General features: G+C 37.2%; 1 protein-coding gene across 15 annotated transcripts in view; it reads left to right on the top strand.

Moving 5' to 3' along the window:
• The window catches only part of KCNQ2 (potassium voltage-gated channel subfamily Q member 2), a 171,193-nt gene that overhangs the window by 86,912 nt on the left and 64,898 nt on the right, over nucleotides 1–19,383 (top strand). For all 15 annotated transcript variants that reach the window (XR_012486314.1, XM_074288845.1, XM_074288848.1 and 12 more), the window contains exons 3-5: nucleotides 365–491; nucleotides 3,343–3,518; nucleotides 8,106–8,231. Coding sequence is in view for 14 of the 15 variants with exons in the window: in XM_074288845.1 (XP_074144946.1) it covers nucleotides 365–491; nucleotides 3,343–3,518; nucleotides 8,106–8,231 (429 nt within the window). In the remaining variant the exon portion in view is untranslated. The remainder of the gene's footprint in view (nucleotides 1–364; nucleotides 492–3,342; nucleotides 3,519–8,105; nucleotides 8,232–19,383) is intronic.

Raw genomic sequence — 19,383 nt, 5'->3', positions numbered from 1 at the left:
GATGTTCCATTCATTTGTGCTCTTTTCTTTGGAGGAAGAACAGCTTATATATGGCCTAATTGCTGAGTAGGGTACATACTAAGATTCTTTTATTGATGTCTTCAGAAGAAATTTAGCCAGAAGAAATTTAATCTGATGCAAATTCAATTTCTTGCAAACAATTTTTCCAACCTCAGCTCTGAGGATTCCAGGCTTCAGGTCAATAATTCAAAGTCCTTCAAATGATTTGGCTTCTATAAAGATCATCTATAACTCCCTCATCTTGGTGAGGGAGTTCCCTGTCTCAGGGTAGAGGTCTTCATAATAACTTGGTTCAGAGGGCAGACAAGCATCCAGCAGGCATTGTGTGTGGCTTTCCTTTCAGGAAATCGTCACCATCGTGGTTTTTGGGGTAGAATACTTTGTGAGGATCTGGGCTGCTGGCTGCTGCTGTCGCTACCGGGGCTGGAGGGGAAGACTGAAGTTTGCTCGAAAACCCTTCTGTGTCATTGGTAAGTTCCCTAAAGGGGCAACCTCTGGGGAACAAGGAAGACCCTGAGATGGGGGTAGCACATGGGGGCTGATAGCTGCAAAAGAAGTGACAGCCTCCCTTTCTTCCTCCAGCCCACATTCCATCAATCAAGGAAATGGCATTTCTTGCAAGACAAACTAAAGTCATGATGTCACTCCTGTGACATTGACATGAATTGTTCTTTGTTCTTGGTAAAGAGACCTCTGTGAGGAAATCACTTCGAGAAGAGCAAAACACAGGGAAGAATCCCTCTAGTGTGGTCTGGGAACCCCTAGCTTTGGATGAGCCAGTCAATCATATGCAGGTACAGAGAAGCAACAGGATCATTCAGAACCAAAAAGAAGTCTAGGCCCCTTTTGAGAAATTCCTATGAGTGAGACTAGTGCAGAGTTACCTGGAGCTATGATAAGCATAAGAAACAAATAAATGAAAACATCAGTAACACTGGGAATTTGTCTTTGATGGATTTGAAAGGTAGAAATGGTAGGACCTTGGCTTTAGAAATAGAAGGGATTTAAAGGTCATTGAGTTCAACACCTACATTTTACAGAATAAGAATTGAAACCCAAAGAAATTAAATGAATTACTCTGAGTCTTATAGGGGCAGGCAGCTGGGATCTGGATAGAATGCTAGGTTTAGAATCAGGAAGATTCACCTTCATAAGTTTGACTCTAACCTCAGACACTTATAAGCTATGTGACCATAGGCAAGTCATTTAACTCCCTGTTTGCCTCAATTTTTCATCTTTAAACTGGGCTGGAGAAAGAAATGACAAACTACTCCAGTATCCTGACTAAGAAAACTCCAATGGGATCATAAAGAATGGGACAGGACAACTAAACAACAACAACAAAACTTATATGTGTCAGAGACAGAGGTTAAATCCAAATTTTCCTGACTCCAAATCTAGCTCTTTAGCTACTGTCTCACTGTGCTCCCCATAAAGACTTCTGGTGGCATCTACTTGGGTGAACTTTTTTACAAAAATATATATTTTTTCAATTCACAAGTATTTTTCTTTCTCTTCCTCTTTTCTGAGGAAAAAAAAAGAAAAAGAAATCCCTTGTAACAAACATGCATAATCAAGCAAAACATAATCCTACACTGATCATATAAAAAAGCTATTTATGTCATTCTGCATCTCTCTTCCATCACTAGGAGGTGAGTGCATCCTTCATCATCAGTTCTCTGGAATTATGGTTGGTCATTGCATTAATTAGAGTTCTTCATTTTTATAAAATTTGTATAAAATAAATTATTTTCCTGCTTCTGCTCACCTTATTCTGCATTAATTCATACAAATCTTCCCAGGTTTCTCTGAAATCCACCCTTTCATCATTTCTTACAACATAATAGTATTCCATTACATTCATATACCATGATTTGTTTAGACTTTCCCTAATTGATTGACATGTCCTTCATTACCAGTTCTTTTTTTAACCACAGAGAGTTGCTCTAAATGTTTTTGTATAAAATGACATTTTCTCTCTTCATTTGAGATTTGGGGGGGGCATATATGCCCAAAAGTACTAGTGCTGGGTCAAAGGGTATGCATAGTTTAGTGGGGTTTTTTGGCCATAGTCCCTAATTGCCTTCCAGAATGTCTTTATTGGAATCTTTAATGTATAGTCTTGATCAGAACCAATAATAAGAAAGTGCGGTTCTATGCCCCAAATCCTGAATTTGTGCTTGGATGACTTGGTTCAAATTCTGGCTTTGCTACTTTCTAATTATGTAATCTTGGAAGTTTCTTCATCTAAGAAATGAAGGAGCTAGAATAATTTACTTTAAAAATTCCTTCCAGTTTTAAGTCTGTGAAGATAAATGGTTTTGATTTGCATTTATCTGGATAAAGTCAGGACCATCATATATACATGTGATATTCTTCAGGGGTAAATTCAGATTCACCAAAGCTTGGGACTTTTCTCTAAAAATAATAAAAATAAAAGAACTTCTTGGAGCATTAGACCCAGCAGATAGCAATTCTAAGAGAAAAAAAAATCCCATGGATTCCTAATGTGGGGAAAGTTTTCCATAGATTATTTTCTTTCCTAGAATTGAAAGTAGAAGAGACTTCAGAAGCAAGCAATCTAATTCAACCTCTTCACTTTGCAGATGAGGAACCTGTAACTCAGGGAGGTTAGAAATAGAGTTAGAAGAGCATTTCATTAGAAAGGAAAAAAGATAAATTCCCAAGGGGAACTTGCAACTAGCCAGGAGAAAGAAAATACTCCAAGAGTTTGAAAAAAGCCATTGTCTAGCAGAATAGACTGATCAGTTAGACTAAAGAGAATGGCACCATTAGAAGGAAAATACTATGAGGAAGAGAAAGAAATTACCTTATAGTGGACTAAGTCCCAAAGAGGATTTAACAAAGGTCATCATAAGCAGATGTTTCATAAGGGAAGAATGGCCTTGGGGACTTCTCAGGGAAACTAGACAAGTCAAGACAGGAACTCAAAGGGAGGAGTCAAGAATCAGAGAGCAGAGCAGGTCTCAGACATTTCTAAAGATATGCTAATCAATATTTCAAAAGGTTGTTTGAAGATACCCACAGATTGGGGGATGGACAAGGGAGGTTGCTAAAGAGTTCCTTCCTAGAGAGTCTGGGAATTATTTGATAATATAATTATTTGACACTAACTTCTTCCAGACAGGGAAAGAGGCTAAGTCCCATCAATACTACCTACCTCTGCTTGAGGCTTTCAACAATCATGAAGGGAAATGATGGAACTCACTTCTCAGAGCAGGGATTTGATCTAAGCCCATAAAGGCAGAAGGGACAGGTAGGGCTTAATCTTATGGATTGTTTTTGTTGTCTCTTTCATAGACATCATGGTGCTGATAGCTTCAATTGCTGTGTTGGCTGCGGGATCCCAGGGCAATGTGTTTGCCACTTCAGCCCTTCGGAGTTTGAGATTCTTACAGATTTTGAGGATGATTCGAATGGATCGGAGAGGAGGTACCTGGAAACTTCTTGGTTCGGTGGTGTATGCTCATAGCAAGGTGAGCTCTGAAACTACTGAGAATTATCTTAGGAGACCATGCCCTGGAGTTCAGTATCCAGAGCTCACTCAATGTTAATTCTTTCTTTTCTGGAGGAATGTTGGTTCCATGTAAATTGCTTCTTATGTTGAGATTGTTGTGGCAGCTCTAGGAAGCCTGACCAAAATCATTTGCTCTCCTAATTTGCCTTGGTATCAGACAATGTTTCCATTTTGCCCAGTGTCCTATCAGCCAAGATTCTGAGGAAGTTAGCCTACTAGATAGAGGGTTCTCATGTTGCATTGGCCAGTTATCCTCTCCCCAAATCAAATTGCCTTTGCTCCCTCATTTCCCATTCCTCTTTTATATTTGCCAGACCATGAAGTTTTATTACTACAATACATCAACAAGGTGGCCACCTTAGATGAAATAGTTTCCTCATCTAAGGGTTCATGATGTTATCAAATACCATAGAATTTTATGCTGTCAGCCCTGAAACTCTGAGAATGATAATGACTGTCCTCTTTCTTATGACTTTACAGTAGACTTATTTAACTATTGGAATGGGAACCATGGCTGATTATTGTATAAAAAAAGAACTTATTTTACTTTCCCCTACAAGACAAAAGTACAAGTAACAGAGAGAGAGAGTTACAAAGAATTGGGTTTATGGATTGATATAAGGAAAAATTTCTTAACTACTGGAGCTGCCCTAGAGTGGAATGGACTGCCTCAAGAGGCTGTAGGTTCTGCTACACTGGAGGTCTTCAAGCAAAGCAAATTCTCATGGATTGGATTAAGTGGTCATTGAGTTCTCTTCCCACTCTGAGATTCTACAGAATCTTCAGAACCATTAAATTTAGCCATGTTCTCTCTGTCTCTGTCTTTATCTATGTGTCTTTCTTTTTTTTTTCTCTCTCTCCCCTCTTTCCCTCTGTCCTTCTTTCTGTTTCCCTTTGTTTCTGTCTCTCTCTGTCTCTGTCTCTGTGTCTGTCTGTCTGTCTGTCTCTCTCTCTCTCTCTCTGTTTCTCTCTGTGTTTCTGTCTCTCTTTCCTTTTCTCTCTCTCTAATCATTATCTTTGTTTCTGCTTCTTTCTCTGTCTGTATCTCTCTCCTTCTGTCTCTGTCTGTCTCTATCTCTCTCCTGTCTCTGTCTGTCTGTCTCTCTTTCCCTTTCTTTGTGTCTCTCTGTTTCTGTTTCTGTCTCTGTCTCTTTTTCCTTTTTCTCTCTCTAATCAGTCTCTTTCTGCTTCTGCTTCTTTCTCAGTCTCTTTGTATCTTTCTCTATTTCTTTCTGTCTCTAATGGGAAAGAGCCATATGGAAATGACGTCTATAGGTGGAGTCAGTATGGTGCAATGTAAGAAAGTTAAGACTTGGTGGGAGTTAGAGGACCTAAGTTCTAATCCCTGCTCTACTATTAAGATCTTGGACAAATTGTTTTCTTTCTCTGGCCCCTGTTTCCTTATTCATTGCATGAAAAGCATGGCTTGTGAAATATGGAGTTTTGCAATCTTAGCTGTTTTGCTTCCACAGGTGACAGTGAGAGAGTGTAAATACCCCAGGGAATGTGCTTGGATTGCTGTTAAGGAAGGGGAGGGAGTGGATGAGGTTGCCTGTTGGACAAAGAAGGACTGGGAAAATGGAGACGTGACCAAAAGCATGAGCTCAGAAAACAAATGAAGAGCTGCTTTAGTTCTTATAAGGGAGAAATGTAATCTGGAAGGATCTTTGTCCATCAGAATCCTGATGGGAGGAGTAGGACTAACTAACTAACTAACTAACTTACCAACTAATATAGGAAGGATTGATCTGGTTTTTGTAAGGTGTATTCTCATTCTATGGAATTAGTTACACCCATTTTTGCAAGAATGTAAAATAAAATCTTTTCCAGTCTTTTCCAGCATTCATCAGTGAGTCAGTGAAGTTCTTGGTAAGATACTTTGTTTCATGCAAGCTCACTTTGTTTTGGCATATTAGGATGATAGCTGGATTCAATGGTTCTGGAGATTCTGTAGAATAATAGAATTCCAGTGGGAAGAGAACTCGAAGACTACTTAATCTAATCCATGAGATTCTCCTTTGACTGAAGACCTCTAGTGAAGTGGAACCCGCAGCCTCTTAAGGCAGCCCATTCCACTCTGGGGCAGCTCCAGTAATTAAGAAGTTTTTCTTTATATCAAGTCATAAACCCAATTCTTTGTAACTCTCCCTCCCTCATTATTTGTACTTCTGTATTGTAAGGGAAAGTAGAACAATTCCTTTTTTCACACAATAATCAGTTGGTAAATAGCATTTATTACATTTTTACCTTGTCCTGGACACTGTACTAAGTACTGGGTTTACAAAGAAAGATTAAACAGTTCCTGTTTTCAAGGAACTCACATTCTAATTTTTGAAGACAGTTATCATATCCCTTTTTGTTTCTCAAGTCATATAACTCCAGTTTTTGACTGGTGATTGAAGGCAGACATACACTGAGACTTAACACTCCTTTATAACCAGCTAGGCCTCAGGACCAAGTTCTGCTTTGACCACTAGACAAAACCAGGGACTTGGGAGTCAGTGACTTAATTAGTATCAGAAGCAGGATTCAAGCATAAGTTTTCCTTTTGGTTCTAAGTAAAGTACAGCTTTCATTAAACTGCAATGTTTTACTCTTTGCAGTGCCCATAGTTCAGTGTATAACATGCTTTTTCTATGACCAAACTGGCCATCTTTCATATGACACTATCTTCCATCTCTATGCCTCTGAGTTCATCATCTCTTATATGGAAATACTCTTTTCTACCCTTTGCCTCAGAATCTCTGTCTTCTTTCTGGATAGAGATTATATATATATCACCACCTTCTAAATGGAGCTTTTCCTGGTACCCTCAATTGCAAATGTTCTTTCTTCCTAACTGCCTTATAGTTAGTGATATTCAAATTTACTTGTATTTATTCTCTTTATATATATTCTGTACATACTTATACATGTATTTTTTGTATTGTTAGAATGTAAGTAAGCTCCTTAAGAGTAAAGATTGTTTTATTGCATTTCTATGTCCAACACCTCACACAATAGCTGACATATAGTAAGTGCTTGATAAATGATTGATTTGGTCATGCAATGGCTCCTGTGGGTCCTTATAGCTCAGTGAATAACTGTGATTCTGTGAATAGATCAGATTATGTAGCTTCTGCCTTTGTGGATTCTTATATTTCATTTGTCCTTGTATGTGATTTTGAAACCTGAAACTTAGATTTCTATCTGTAAGGTCATTTCAAACTAACATTTCATTAACCTCCTCCTCAACCCCTCCCCCAAATTAAAATGCACATTAAAAGCAGAAATGGATATTTGTTTAAAAAGAAACAAGCCAATAATTTCCTCTTCCATAATCTAATTAAATTTCTTCTCCACTTATATATATAATATATATATATACATATATATTTTTTTTCATCCACTGTGCTACCTAAAGGCAGCTAGATAGCACAATAAATTGAATGCTAGACCTGCAATCAGGAAGATCTGCATTCCATTTCTGCCTCAGACACCACGGTCTTGAATAAGATGTTTAACTAACCATTATCTGCCTCAGTTTCTTCCTCTTAAAATTGAGGATACTAATAGTATTTACTTCACAGAGCTATGAAGATAAGATGAGATAATATTTATAGGATGTGTTATGAATCTTAAAGCACAATTGAGGTGCTATAATAAGCAGGATTACTTTTCTATAGGTACATTTTTAAAGAGTATAGTTATTTCAGTTAGAGGACTTGTCTTTGATGCCTGGATCTCCCAGTTACTACCTATGTGACCTTGAGCAAGACAGTGAACCTCTATGGGACCTCAATTTTCTGTAAAAAAATGATGGTATTAGACTACATAAGCATTCTAGCTATCGATCTGCAGTTATGTGATACTAAGATAAATTTGAATTTGAATGTGAAAGCCCTCAGCCATTTGAAATAATCAGTGAAAAGTCACTTGGAAAAGGACAAGAATAGGAAAGCATATATATATATATGTATATATATATATACACACACATATATATACATATATATGTATATGTATATGTATATGTATATGTATATGTATATGTATATGTATATGTATATGTATATGTATATGTATATGTATATGTATATGTATATGTATGTATAAAACAAACAAACAGGAAATCCATGCCTGGTTCTGGATGATAGTGACACAGCTCTTGCTGTCTATTTGGATATTCCAGCAGGGTTTGGGGAAAAAGTCCCAAGGTTCTCTCCTGTCTTTTCCTGGCAAGAAGCCAAGACCACTGTTAAAAATCCCAGAGGCTAATCTGGCAGGTGTTCATCCCAGTGTGCCCCTGGGAGTGAAGCTGCTTCTATTAGTCTATGCCAGCCTGTGGAGTGCTATAAAAGGTGTCCTGTGGGTCGGCAAGCAATTGGATAAGAGCTTCCCGCAGGGTGTTCCCTGGCAGAACACGAAGGATCGCATGGCAAAGGTTGTCTTTTCTGGTCTTCTCCCCAGATGGACTGTTTGAATCTGCTCATTAATTGGAAAGACTTAGCAAAACAGCTGTCAAGTGATACCCAGGTTATAATTTTGTATATTCTCTCTCTTGCAGGAGCTGGTCACTGCCTGGTATATTGGTTTCCTTTGTCTCATTCTGGCCTCCTTCTTGGTGTACCTGGCAGAAAAAGGCGAAAATGATCACTTTGACACCTATGCAGATGCACTTTGGTGGGGCCTGGTGAGTCAGCCATTTTTTCCCCAGCAACTGCTTCTGAGACAGCAGTCAATTTAGAGAAGAGATGGCTTGTGTATGTGTAACACATGGCTCAGTGCCCTTGGCTCTCATACTGATCAGATCCAATCCTGGGATCTCCCCAAGAGTGGTGAGATGACACAGTGGAAAAAAGTTCTGGCCTGGAGTCAAGAAGTTGTAAGTTCAAATCCAATATACTTTTGTCTGCCCCAGTCTCCTCAATTATAAAATGAGGATAGTAACAGTATCTACCACATGGGATGGTTGTAAGGATCAAAGGAGACAATATTTGTAAAGTACTTAGCACAGGGCCTGACACATAGTAGGTACTATGTAAATGCTAGCTATTATTATTTTTACCATCACCCATACATCATTCTCTCTTTGATTCATTATGATTAAACCCAGAATTAATTCTTGCTCTATATCTAGACCTATGATTTCAATGATGTGGGAAACTCTTGATAAGGAAACTCCTCACATCGATGTAGATTGGTAGTTCTTTGCAATTTAGAGTTATGAAGTCCTAAAAAGATAAGTGATTTGCCAAGAGTGATGTGCCGAGAGTCAAGATGTGTCCAAGTCAGGCCTTGAAGCCATATATTCCTGACTGAGAATCTGACTGTTTATATATTATGCTGACCAGAAATTAGTCTGGGAAAAATCTCAAAATATAGCTTGTATCTGTGCATTCATAGATATGAATGAGAGAGTCCTCAATTTTTATATTAATAATTCAATTGTAACTATTTATCTACCTGGTACATAATAGCTTCTAATCCATAGTGAAAATACAAGAAATGCAAAAAACTCACGGGAGCCCTCAAATAAATTCAGAAATATGTCAAAGATTCACAGCATTCTCAAAAAAATCTATATAATGCACCCCTCATTCTGATGAAACCATTTTGCAAAAGCTTCCCCTTCTTACAGTACTGGTTTTGTTTAGATTTCTCCTGCAAAGGAAAAACACTTGATACTTTGGTCTTATTCTTTCTCTGGAATCTGAGATGCTTAAGTTTGAAACAGCTAGAAAGGTAACTCTCAGGACTTTTTATAACGTGACCATATGGCTTCTCTCTCTATCGTTGCCACATGCCTAAGTCACATCCAGGGCTCAGACCAAGAAATCAACATAGCACAGAAACCTTTTTCTTCAGCTATGTGGGTGAGCAAGTGCCTATGTTTCTATCTCATGGATACTATGAAAAAGCACCTTTGGAGGGATCTCCAAATCTTGGACCCTGCTATGTTTTCAGAAGGAAGAAAAAAAAGGACCCAAAGAATTTGTGTAGTTCCTTTTATAGACCAAATCAAAGGAGTAAAAGTTAGAGAAATGGGAGTGACTTCTTTCATGGCAATCAGTCTCATAAAAGTGTAAGCTAACTCCTTCATCTTGAGGACAGTGTTCTCAGGGAAGCCCATGCTCCAGGAAGCACTAAAGGGGTTGCCTATTCCCTTAATATTAGGGTTCAAACAAAATCATATATAAAAAACACACCATCCTCTAAGATTATCAAATTCGTTAGGGAAACTCCTGGCCAACCCCTGCATATGTTTAATGTATGTGATAAATGTGATACATTTCTCATTTTTCTCTTTTTCATCACCTCTCTCCTCATACCTTCTAATTGAAACTGTATCATTGACTATAAGATATGTGTCCTTTAGAAGAGGAAGAGAATGCAGATGGATCCCTCTTTCATCTGTGGGAAGGCAAGGGAAGTCTCCCTGGTGAGGTCTTTTGGTCAGCCAGGGGATATGCTAGTGAAGAGCCATTTTGAAACTTTCTTAAATTCCTTCCAAATTCTTGACAAATCCATACAAGGAAAGGAGAAAGGCAGGGTTTCTTTAGGATCAATTTTCTCTTCCCTTGTTATTTATGAGATGTGCCAGCTGGTTGGGCATGTAAAAATATGAGTGAGAGAATGAATAATAACTCACTGGAACCTTTGAGATTCTAGTGTTTTCCTGACAGGAGATAAATTGATTATGTTATTGATTAATACATGTTTGTTGACTGGCTGATCAATTATTCATTTTTTATTCACTTAAGAACTTTACATATATTCTAATACAACTTGGTAGCTAAGAAGGGATAAGGATTATACTATTTTAGAAAAGTAGCTAGAGATACATTATGTAATCAAACTCCAGCCTATTTGGATAAGAGCTTTGCAGTGTTGCTTCTGCAGACTGTCAGGATCCTGGGACTACTGACTGCCAGCATCCTTTGGGAATGCCTGAGAAAATAAGGAAGCTTTTAGATGTTTTCAAATATGCAGTTGTCACTGACCTTATGACAGAGTTATTACCACTCAATAGATTGGTGTACTTGAGCATCTAGGTGGTATAATAAATAGAGCCCTGGGCCTAAAGTCAAGAAAAACTCATCTTCATGAGTTCAAATTTTACCTTAGGCATATTACTAGCTATGTGGCCCTGGACAAGTCACTTAATCCTGTTTGCCTCAGTTTCCTCATCTGTAAAATGAGCCAGAGAAGGAAATGGCAACCACTCTGGTATCTTTCTCAAGAAAACTGTAAATGGGATTATAGAGACTAAAAATGAATGAACAACAAACCTTGATGTACTCTTGCCTTGGATCTCAGATAATTTATTAGTATAGCTCAGTTTATAAAATTTTTGAGCCTATTCTCTCAGTTGAGGACCTTGCTTAATCTTTTTCCAAAAGACTAAACATTTGATGAGATCTTTCTCTTTGCTTATTGATAGACATAATCTGCCATTCTCTCCTTTTCTTCATTCTCTGAGTAAAAAGTGGCCCTTTTTTTTGCTAAGTATCATTTTCTCTACTTTTGCCTTTGATTCCATTTCCTTCCATACTGTTCAGACTGTTTCTATTTTTATCTTTAATTTCCCCATACATACCATGTTTTATCCTGTTGTCTTTTATTATGACTGAGCCTCCTCCATCCTTAAACATATCTCAGTAACTTTGGAAAAAGCAATTTCAGTTGAGTGATGAGGTTGGAAGTTAGATTTGAGGTAATGAGCAGTGAGTGAGAGGAGAGGAAGTAAAGACAATGAGTGTAGAGAACTTTTCCTGTGATTTTGTTTAGTGGTGGAAGAGAAAAGGCATATATATATATATCACAGTGACTTGAGGGGATGTAGGGTCATGTCCTATGGTCTTTTTTCAATACCCATCCTTCTTCACATCTCTATCATATTTGACACTCTTGACTACCCTTTCCTCTTAGATATTGTCTCCTCTGGGTTTTCATTATACTTTTCTGTCTTTTAGTTCTCCTCTGACCTCACTGAATATTTCTGAGTCTTTTCTACTGGATGATCATCTGTGGCCTGCCTCTCAACCATGGCCCCTTTTTTTCTCCCTCTACATTATTTTATTACTTCACTTTTGATGATAAATTAATTTTCAAGGATCAATTATCTTTATAGAAATGATTTCCAGGTCTATATATACAGCACTAATCTCTTTCATGAGCTACAGTCCCACATTAACAACTATCTATTGCACATTTAAAATAAAAATAAAGTAAGTATACAAATCAAACATTTATAATAATAAATCATAATTTGTAACCTACACATTCAGTTATGAATGTGATACATGAGGTCACAATCCACAGTTTAAGAAGCTTTGGTATATAGAATAGGTGGCTCAGTAAGAAAGTTATAATAATAATCTAGATAAAATGGGCCTGAAATGGGTGTGGCATATGGTTGGCAGATACAATGGAGGTAGAAGTGATAAAATTTGACAACTAATTATACATACTAGATAAAGAAAAGCAAAGTGTTAAAGATGACTCTGAGGTTTTGTACCCAGGTGATTAAATGAATGGTAGTACTCTTCCCAGAAACAGGAAAGTTAGGAAAAGGGGTGGAAGTGCTAAGTGTCTGAGACCAGATCCGAACTCGGGTCCTCCTGAATTCAGGGCTGGTGCTCTATCCACTACACCACCTAGCTGCCCCTGTATACCTACTTTATATATCTATATGCCTGAGGACACATAAAAATTTATTGGGTGAAAAGGATTTGCATGTAGAAAAAGGATAAGAAACCCTGCTATATACAGCATATTACTAAAACTCTAGTCTGACCATGTCACTTCGCTCCAGTGACTGTTTATTGCATCTAGGGCAAAATACAAACTCTTCTCTTAGGCAATTAAAGCTTTTTACAACTAGCCTATAGTCAATTTTCTAGGTGTATTATCCATTCAGCTAAACTGGCCTATAGACTATTCCCCCAGTTCCCATGTCTATCCTACTGCACAGCTTGTTTCCATGCTTAGAATGCACTCTTTTCTCACCTCCTCCTTTTAGAACTCCCATCTTCCTTCACAGCTCGGCTCATTCACCACCTCCTACATTCTATCCTTGCTGTCCCCCCCAAGCTGTTAGTCTCCCTCCTCAAGTTACCTTGTATTTACTTTGTGTGTGTACATATATGTATATATGTAATACATTCATATACACATAAGCATGTGTGTATGTGTGGTGTATGATATATATGTATATGTATAATATATATATATATATATATATATATTTATGTTGTTGTTTTCTCCCTTTACTAACCCTCTCCCACTAGAATGCAAGGTCTTTGAAGGCAAAGATGATTATTTTTGTTCTTTTTATCCTTAGCTCTTACAAGCTTAATAAATGCATATTATATGCCCGAGACATATAATACAAAGGAATATAATTCCAGACATATAGGAACAATCACTCAGGGTAATCAGACTTCCCAAAGCTGTATTTCTCAGTCAAAAAGTGGTCTCAACAGGCTATTTTGGGCTCCTTTTTTCCATAGCACAATCCCCACATAGAAGCCTGGTCTTTCCCCACTCTCATTGACAAGTAGCTTCAGAGTAGAAGAGAGGCAGGTGTTCTTATTGGGTCTGTCAAGAGTGGCTATTGTTTTCCTGTCACATCAATCAACTGATTTAACTTCCTGTGTGATGTGCAAACATTCTACATTGTACCATAATTTAGGAGAGATTTATTAGAGGAGGATTATAAATTTAGATCTGAAAGGGACATTGGGGGTCACTTGGTCCAGCCCCATATTTTACAAATGAGGAAACTGAGACTAAGTGACTTTTTAGAATAAATACACAAGGGAGATGCAACTTGGATTCTTTAAGCTAGCACAAAGTGGGCAGTGTTCACTGCCCTTTACCCATCAAGGAACTGATCTTGATGGTGTCTTTGGGTGAGGAAATGACTTACCAAGTGGTATCATGAAAACAGATTCTTATAGGTTTTGGATTGATTTTAAAAAATCACAAATTAACATTGTCTATGTTTTATTGTGTTTTTATTTATTTCAATAAACACGTCCAAATTGCATATTAATATGGTTATTTGTTATTTGGAGTTTTATTAGCCACTTTTAATATTTAGCCTATGAGCCTGGAGTTTGCTATCTCTTAGATAGCATAATCATTAAAAGAGCTGGCCAGGGGAAGTAGGCTTGGAACCAGGTGGCAGCTGAGTTCAAATAAACTTTGAGGGCTGTAGGTTAAGCCTGGGAACCAAAAGCAAAGGAAGCCAGTGTGTGTGGAGCTTACCATTCCTGAAAGTAAAGAGGGAGCCTAAACTGATCTGAGTCTGGGTTCCAAAAGGTCCTGTATGAACTGCAATAATTTGTGCTGTATTTTTCCTTCTTTTATTCTATTTGCTGTATCATTCTTATATAACCTTATTGTCTTTTCAGGAACTCATTAGGCTACTGATCAGGTTGTTTCTGCAAAGGTTCTCTGTAATCTTTTCCAAGCATTGAGTACAAGGTGACCAATATGTAATGTTTTTTTTTCCCTTCATTCCTTCCCACTGAGGCTATAAGTAGCTAATTAATTTTCCTAAACCTTTAATCTCTAATGCAGAACTGCCATTTCCAAAGGAAAATCTTTTAAGAGATTCTTCCCTTTTGGAGAGGAAGGTTGTATAACCCAATGTGTCATGAAATTTAAGGGAGTATTTTGTTCACTTTTTTTTAACTTTTGGAATTACTTCCCTCAAGAGATTCTTTCTTTTTAAAATTTAAAATTGTATTTCCCCCCAATTACATGGAAAAACATTTTTCAACATTTGTTTTAAAAATTAAATTCCAAATTCTCTCCTTTCCCTCCCACTCCTCTCATTGAGAAAGCAAGCAATTTAATATAGATTTTACCATGTGTTTCTTGAAAGACAATTTGGTCAGTCTCAGAATCAGTAATACCTGGGTGGAAATCACACATCTGAAATATGTTGGCTGTGTGATCCTGGGCAAATCACCCAACTTTTATGTTAACCTCAGTTTCCTAATTTGTAAAAAGAGGAAGTTAGACTAAAATTATTTCCAATTTTAAATCTGGTGATATCACTTAACCCCTTAGAGCTTCAGACAACTTTCTAAGACTAAGCTGCAGAGCAGGTACTGCTCTACAGAGGGAAAGGAATTTCCTACACAATTGAAATCACAGGTCCAACACTAACAATTGTAAGGCCTATTTCTATCTTGAAGCAGTGGACAGAATTCTCTGAAATATGGGGAATGGATGATGCTGTTGGGTGAAGTGGATTTCTCTCAGTTTACCTGAAAACCTGGGTCTGGAGAGTAAAAGTGAAAAAAAATTCCTGAGATGTAGAACTCATTCTCCACAATGGGCCTTCATAGACTGGTGCTGGTGCTGACACTGGCAGAGAGTTGTTGATGGGATGAGCAATGGACTCAGGAGTTAGGAGACATATATTTTAACCCCAATTTTACCAGTGACTAGTTGTTTGAACCTGGATCAGTCATCTGAACTTGTATTCTTTAGTTTTGCCATCTCTCAAATGAGAATATTAAAAGCTAACCCAAGTAGTTCATTACTTTAACTTTAACTTTAATTATTTTAACTACAGTTAAATTGAACTCAGTAAACATTTATTGAGTACCCTCATTGAATTGAGCACAGTGGTGGTTCCCAAGATTAACAAGACACATTTCTTGACTTCAAGAAGTCCATAGTCCCATAGGAGTGATAAAACATGAGCACATCTAATAATGTTATAAAGCAAGATATGATCTGTACTATGGAAGGGGTATTGAATAAAGTTCTTTAGAGGAAGAAGAGGTCACTTTGAACAGGGATTGATCAGAAGGTGTTGTGATATCCAAATAAAAGACAATGTAGTGTTAGAGATGATTCCTGGAAAAGTGCCTTGAAAAATATAAAAGAATAGAGAACTGACCCTAATTTATAAGAAATCAAACCATTCTCCAATTGATAAATGGTCAAAGGATATGAACAGACAATTTTCAGATGATGAAATTGAAACTATTTCCACTCATATGAAAGAGTGTTCCAAATCACTATTGATCAGAAAAATGCAAATTAAGACAACTCTGAGATACCACTACACACCTGTCAGATTGGCTAAGATGACAGGAACAAATAACGATGAATGTTGGAGAGGATGTGGGAAAACTGGGACTAATACATTGTTGGTGGAGTTGTGAAAGAATCCGGCCATTCTGGAGAGCAATCTGGAATTATGCCCCAAAAGTTATCAAACTGTGCATACCCTTTGATCCAGCAGTACTACTACTGGGCTTATGTCCCAAAGAAATCCTTAAAAAGGGAAAGGGACCTGTATGTGCCAAAATGTTTGTGGCAGCTCTTTTTGTAGTGGCTAGAAACTGGAAAATGAATGGATGTCCATCAATTGGAGAATGGCTGGGTAAATTATGGTATATGAATGTTATGGAATATTATTGTTCTGTAAGAAATGACTGACCATCAGGAGGAATACAGAGAGGCTTGGAGAGATTTACATGAACTGATGCTGAGTGAAATGAGCAGAACCAGAAGATGGCTGTACACTTCAACAATGATACTGTATGAGGATGTATTCTGATGGAAGTGGATATCTTCAACATAAAGAAGATCCAACTCACTTCCAGCTGATCAATGATGGACAGAAACAACTACACCCAGAGAAGGAACACTGGGAAGTGAATGTAAACTATTAGCACTACTGTTTTTCTACCCAGGTTACTTATACCTTCGGAATCCAATTCTTAATGTGCAACAAGAAAATTGGATTCACACACATATATTATACCTAGGTTATACTGTAAGGCATTTAATATGTATGGGATTGCCTGTTATCTAGGGGAGGGAGTAGAGGGAAGGAGGGGAAAATTTGGAAAAATGAATACAAGGGATAATGTTATAAAAAATTACTCATGCATATATACTGTCAAAAATTTGTAATTATAAAATTAATTAAAATATATAAAATAATTTACTATGGAACCTCAGTAGCTATAGCTACAAGTTGTTTTTAGTAATTGGTTTCAAATGCACTAAGAATACTGATTTTCCTTCAACATAAAGAAGATCCAACTCACTTCCAGTTGATCAATGATGGACAGAAATAACTACACCCAGAGAAGGAACACTGGGAAGTGAATGTAAATTGTTAGCACTACTGTCTATCTACCCAGGTTACTTATACCTTCGGAAGCTAATAATTAATGTGCAACAAGAAAATGGTATTTACACACATATATTGTATCTAGGTTATACTGTAACACATGTAAAATAGATGGGATTACCTGTCATCGGGGGGAGGGAGTGGAGGGAGGGAGGGGATAATTTGGAAAAATGAATAAAAAAAAAAGAATACTGATTTTCTAAGGCCTTTAAAAGTCAAGAGAAAATAAGCAATTTTTTCCTCAAAATTTAATTGACTAAAGTGGTTGTTGTTTCTAAATTTTACCCCTCGAAGTTATAATTATATAATATATAACCATTGGTTCCAGACCAGTGGAAATATGCAGGACAAATTTGAATGATGTAAACACTTCAGGAAGATTAAATATTTGCATTTAGCAGGAACATTAGTTTTACTCGTGTCCCATGCTGACTATTGTTGTTGTTCCTATTTTACTGGAATGGCAGCAACCCTATTTACTTTCACATCTGTGATGCCATTTTTAATGGGATAACTTTATGTGAGAAATAGGTTGATCCCAATGTGCCTACTAAATATATTAGGAAACTGAGGCTTAAGAAAACAGTGGCTTAATTTGAAATCTTGTCCTGTCTCTCCAGTTGGGTCATGATCTATCCATCAGGCTGTACTGCCACCTTGTGTATAGATAGAAGCTCATCTTCACAATAAATCTCTTGACATTCAAGGATCTTTTCAATCTTCCTCCAGTTTACTTTTCAACACATAATTGTCCACTCCATTCCTATGGATTTTTTTTTGCCTCCATCAAATTAGCCTAATCTTTGTGCCTTAACTTGCCATATATGTACTTACTCCTTGAATGTCTTCCTTAACTTTTTGTAATTATCTAAGTCCTAGTTCTTTAAAGTCTAAATTAAATCATAACTCTTTTGTTAAGCTTTCCCTAACTGCCCTCCCTTACAATGATCTTTTATTCTTATTTTTAGGCAATTGGGCATTAAGTGACTTGCCCACAGTCACATAATTAGTAAGCGTTAGAGGTTGGATTTGAACTTGGGTTCTCCTTACTTCAGGACCAGTGTTCTATCTAGTGAACCGCCTAACTGCCCCATTGATCTTTTCTTCTTAAGAATTTCTGCAGTTCTTATTGCTTGAACAATATTAGATCCTTTATTTTTAAATCAAAAGTTGTTTTTTTATGTATTTTTTTCTGCCTTTCCAAACAAACATTCCTGAGCACAGGAACACTGTGTTATACCAAAAGAGAACTTGTAGGTCATAGATTCTACTTAGAAGGCACCCTCTATCACCTCTTCTTTGTCTTTCAGATTCCTCATCATCTGTCCAAGCTCACTTTACCTGAGTTTCCCAATCAAAGCCTTTTCTGATTCCCTAGTTATTACTGATTTCTTCTTTCTTGGATGACCTCACATCATACTTAACTATGTGGTATAGTGAATAAGGCAATGGACTTTGAAACAAGAAGAACTTGTTTCAAATCCTACCTTAGACTCTGGCAAGTCATTTAACTTCTCTTGGCTTTCCTTATCTATCAAATGGGGATAAATAGTACCTATCTCCTAGGTTTGTTGATTAAATGAGATAATAGGTGTAAAGTACTTTGCAAACTCTAAAACACTCTAGAAGATATCAGATGTGAGAATGGAAGTTAGGAGAGAGATTAAGGCTGGACAAATTGAATTTAGAATTATCAGCAAAGACATGATTGTTGAACTCAAGGAAATGGTAATCACCAAGTAAAATAGGATGGGGGAGACGAGAAGAGGACTCAGACAGAGCCTTGAAGGATACCCACAATTAGTAGGTATAATCAAAATGGAGATCCAGCAAAGGATACTGAAAAAGAATGGTCTCACAGGTAGGAGGAGAACCAGGAGAGAACTGTGTCATGAAAAAGTAGGGAAAAACAATATCAAAGTGAAGAATGATTGGCAAATTAAATTGATAGTGTCAAAGGCTGCAGAGAGATAAAGATAGGGACTGAGAAAAGGCTATTAGATTTGCCAAATAAATCACTGTAACTTTGTTTTAATTGAATGATGAGGTCAGAAACTAGATGGCAAAGGATTAAGACAAGAGTAAGAAGAAAGGCACTATCTATTGTATCTATTTTAAATGTACTCTCAAGTTTGCCCATGAAAGGAAGGAGAGATATTTAAGATAAGAGTTAGTAGGGATAGATGATTGGGTAGATATAGGCATATTTGTAGGCAGGAATAAAGCAGCGATTAGAGAGAGATTGAAGATTAGTGAGAGTAGGGTTGCTGGGAGGGGGTGTTGGGAAGAATCCACTAGAAAAGATGGGATAGAATAGAAATGTAGGAATATAAAACAATTTGCCTTGGCAAGAAGAAGGGCCATATCTTTCTATGAGACAAAGGTATAGGAGAAGATAGTGGCAGAAAGCATTTGGGTGATGTAAGATGAGGAGGAGAAGGAGCTCTTGGAAAATGTCCTAAATTTTTGATTTGCTAAAATATGAGGCAAAGTTCTTTGCTGAGGGATAAAGGGAGTGGAAGTTATGGAACATTTGAGGAGAGATGAACAGATTTTAAAAAAGCTTCTGTGGTGAATGAAAAATCCATTATATATAGCATTGTAATGGCTATAAAATATTTCATCTCTCTTATTTCATCTGATCCTCACAATAACCCTATAAGGTAAGTGT

Source organism: Sminthopsis crassicaudata, chromosome 2, assembly GCF_048593235.1.
Source record: "Sminthopsis crassicaudata isolate SCR6 chromosome 2, ASM4859323v1, whole genome shotgun sequence".
NCBI lineage: Eukaryota > Metazoa > Chordata > Mammalia > Dasyuromorphia > Dasyuridae > Sminthopsis > Sminthopsis crassicaudata.
Note: the sequence above shows the minus strand (reverse complement) of the source record. Positions and strands in the feature narration are given on the sequence as shown.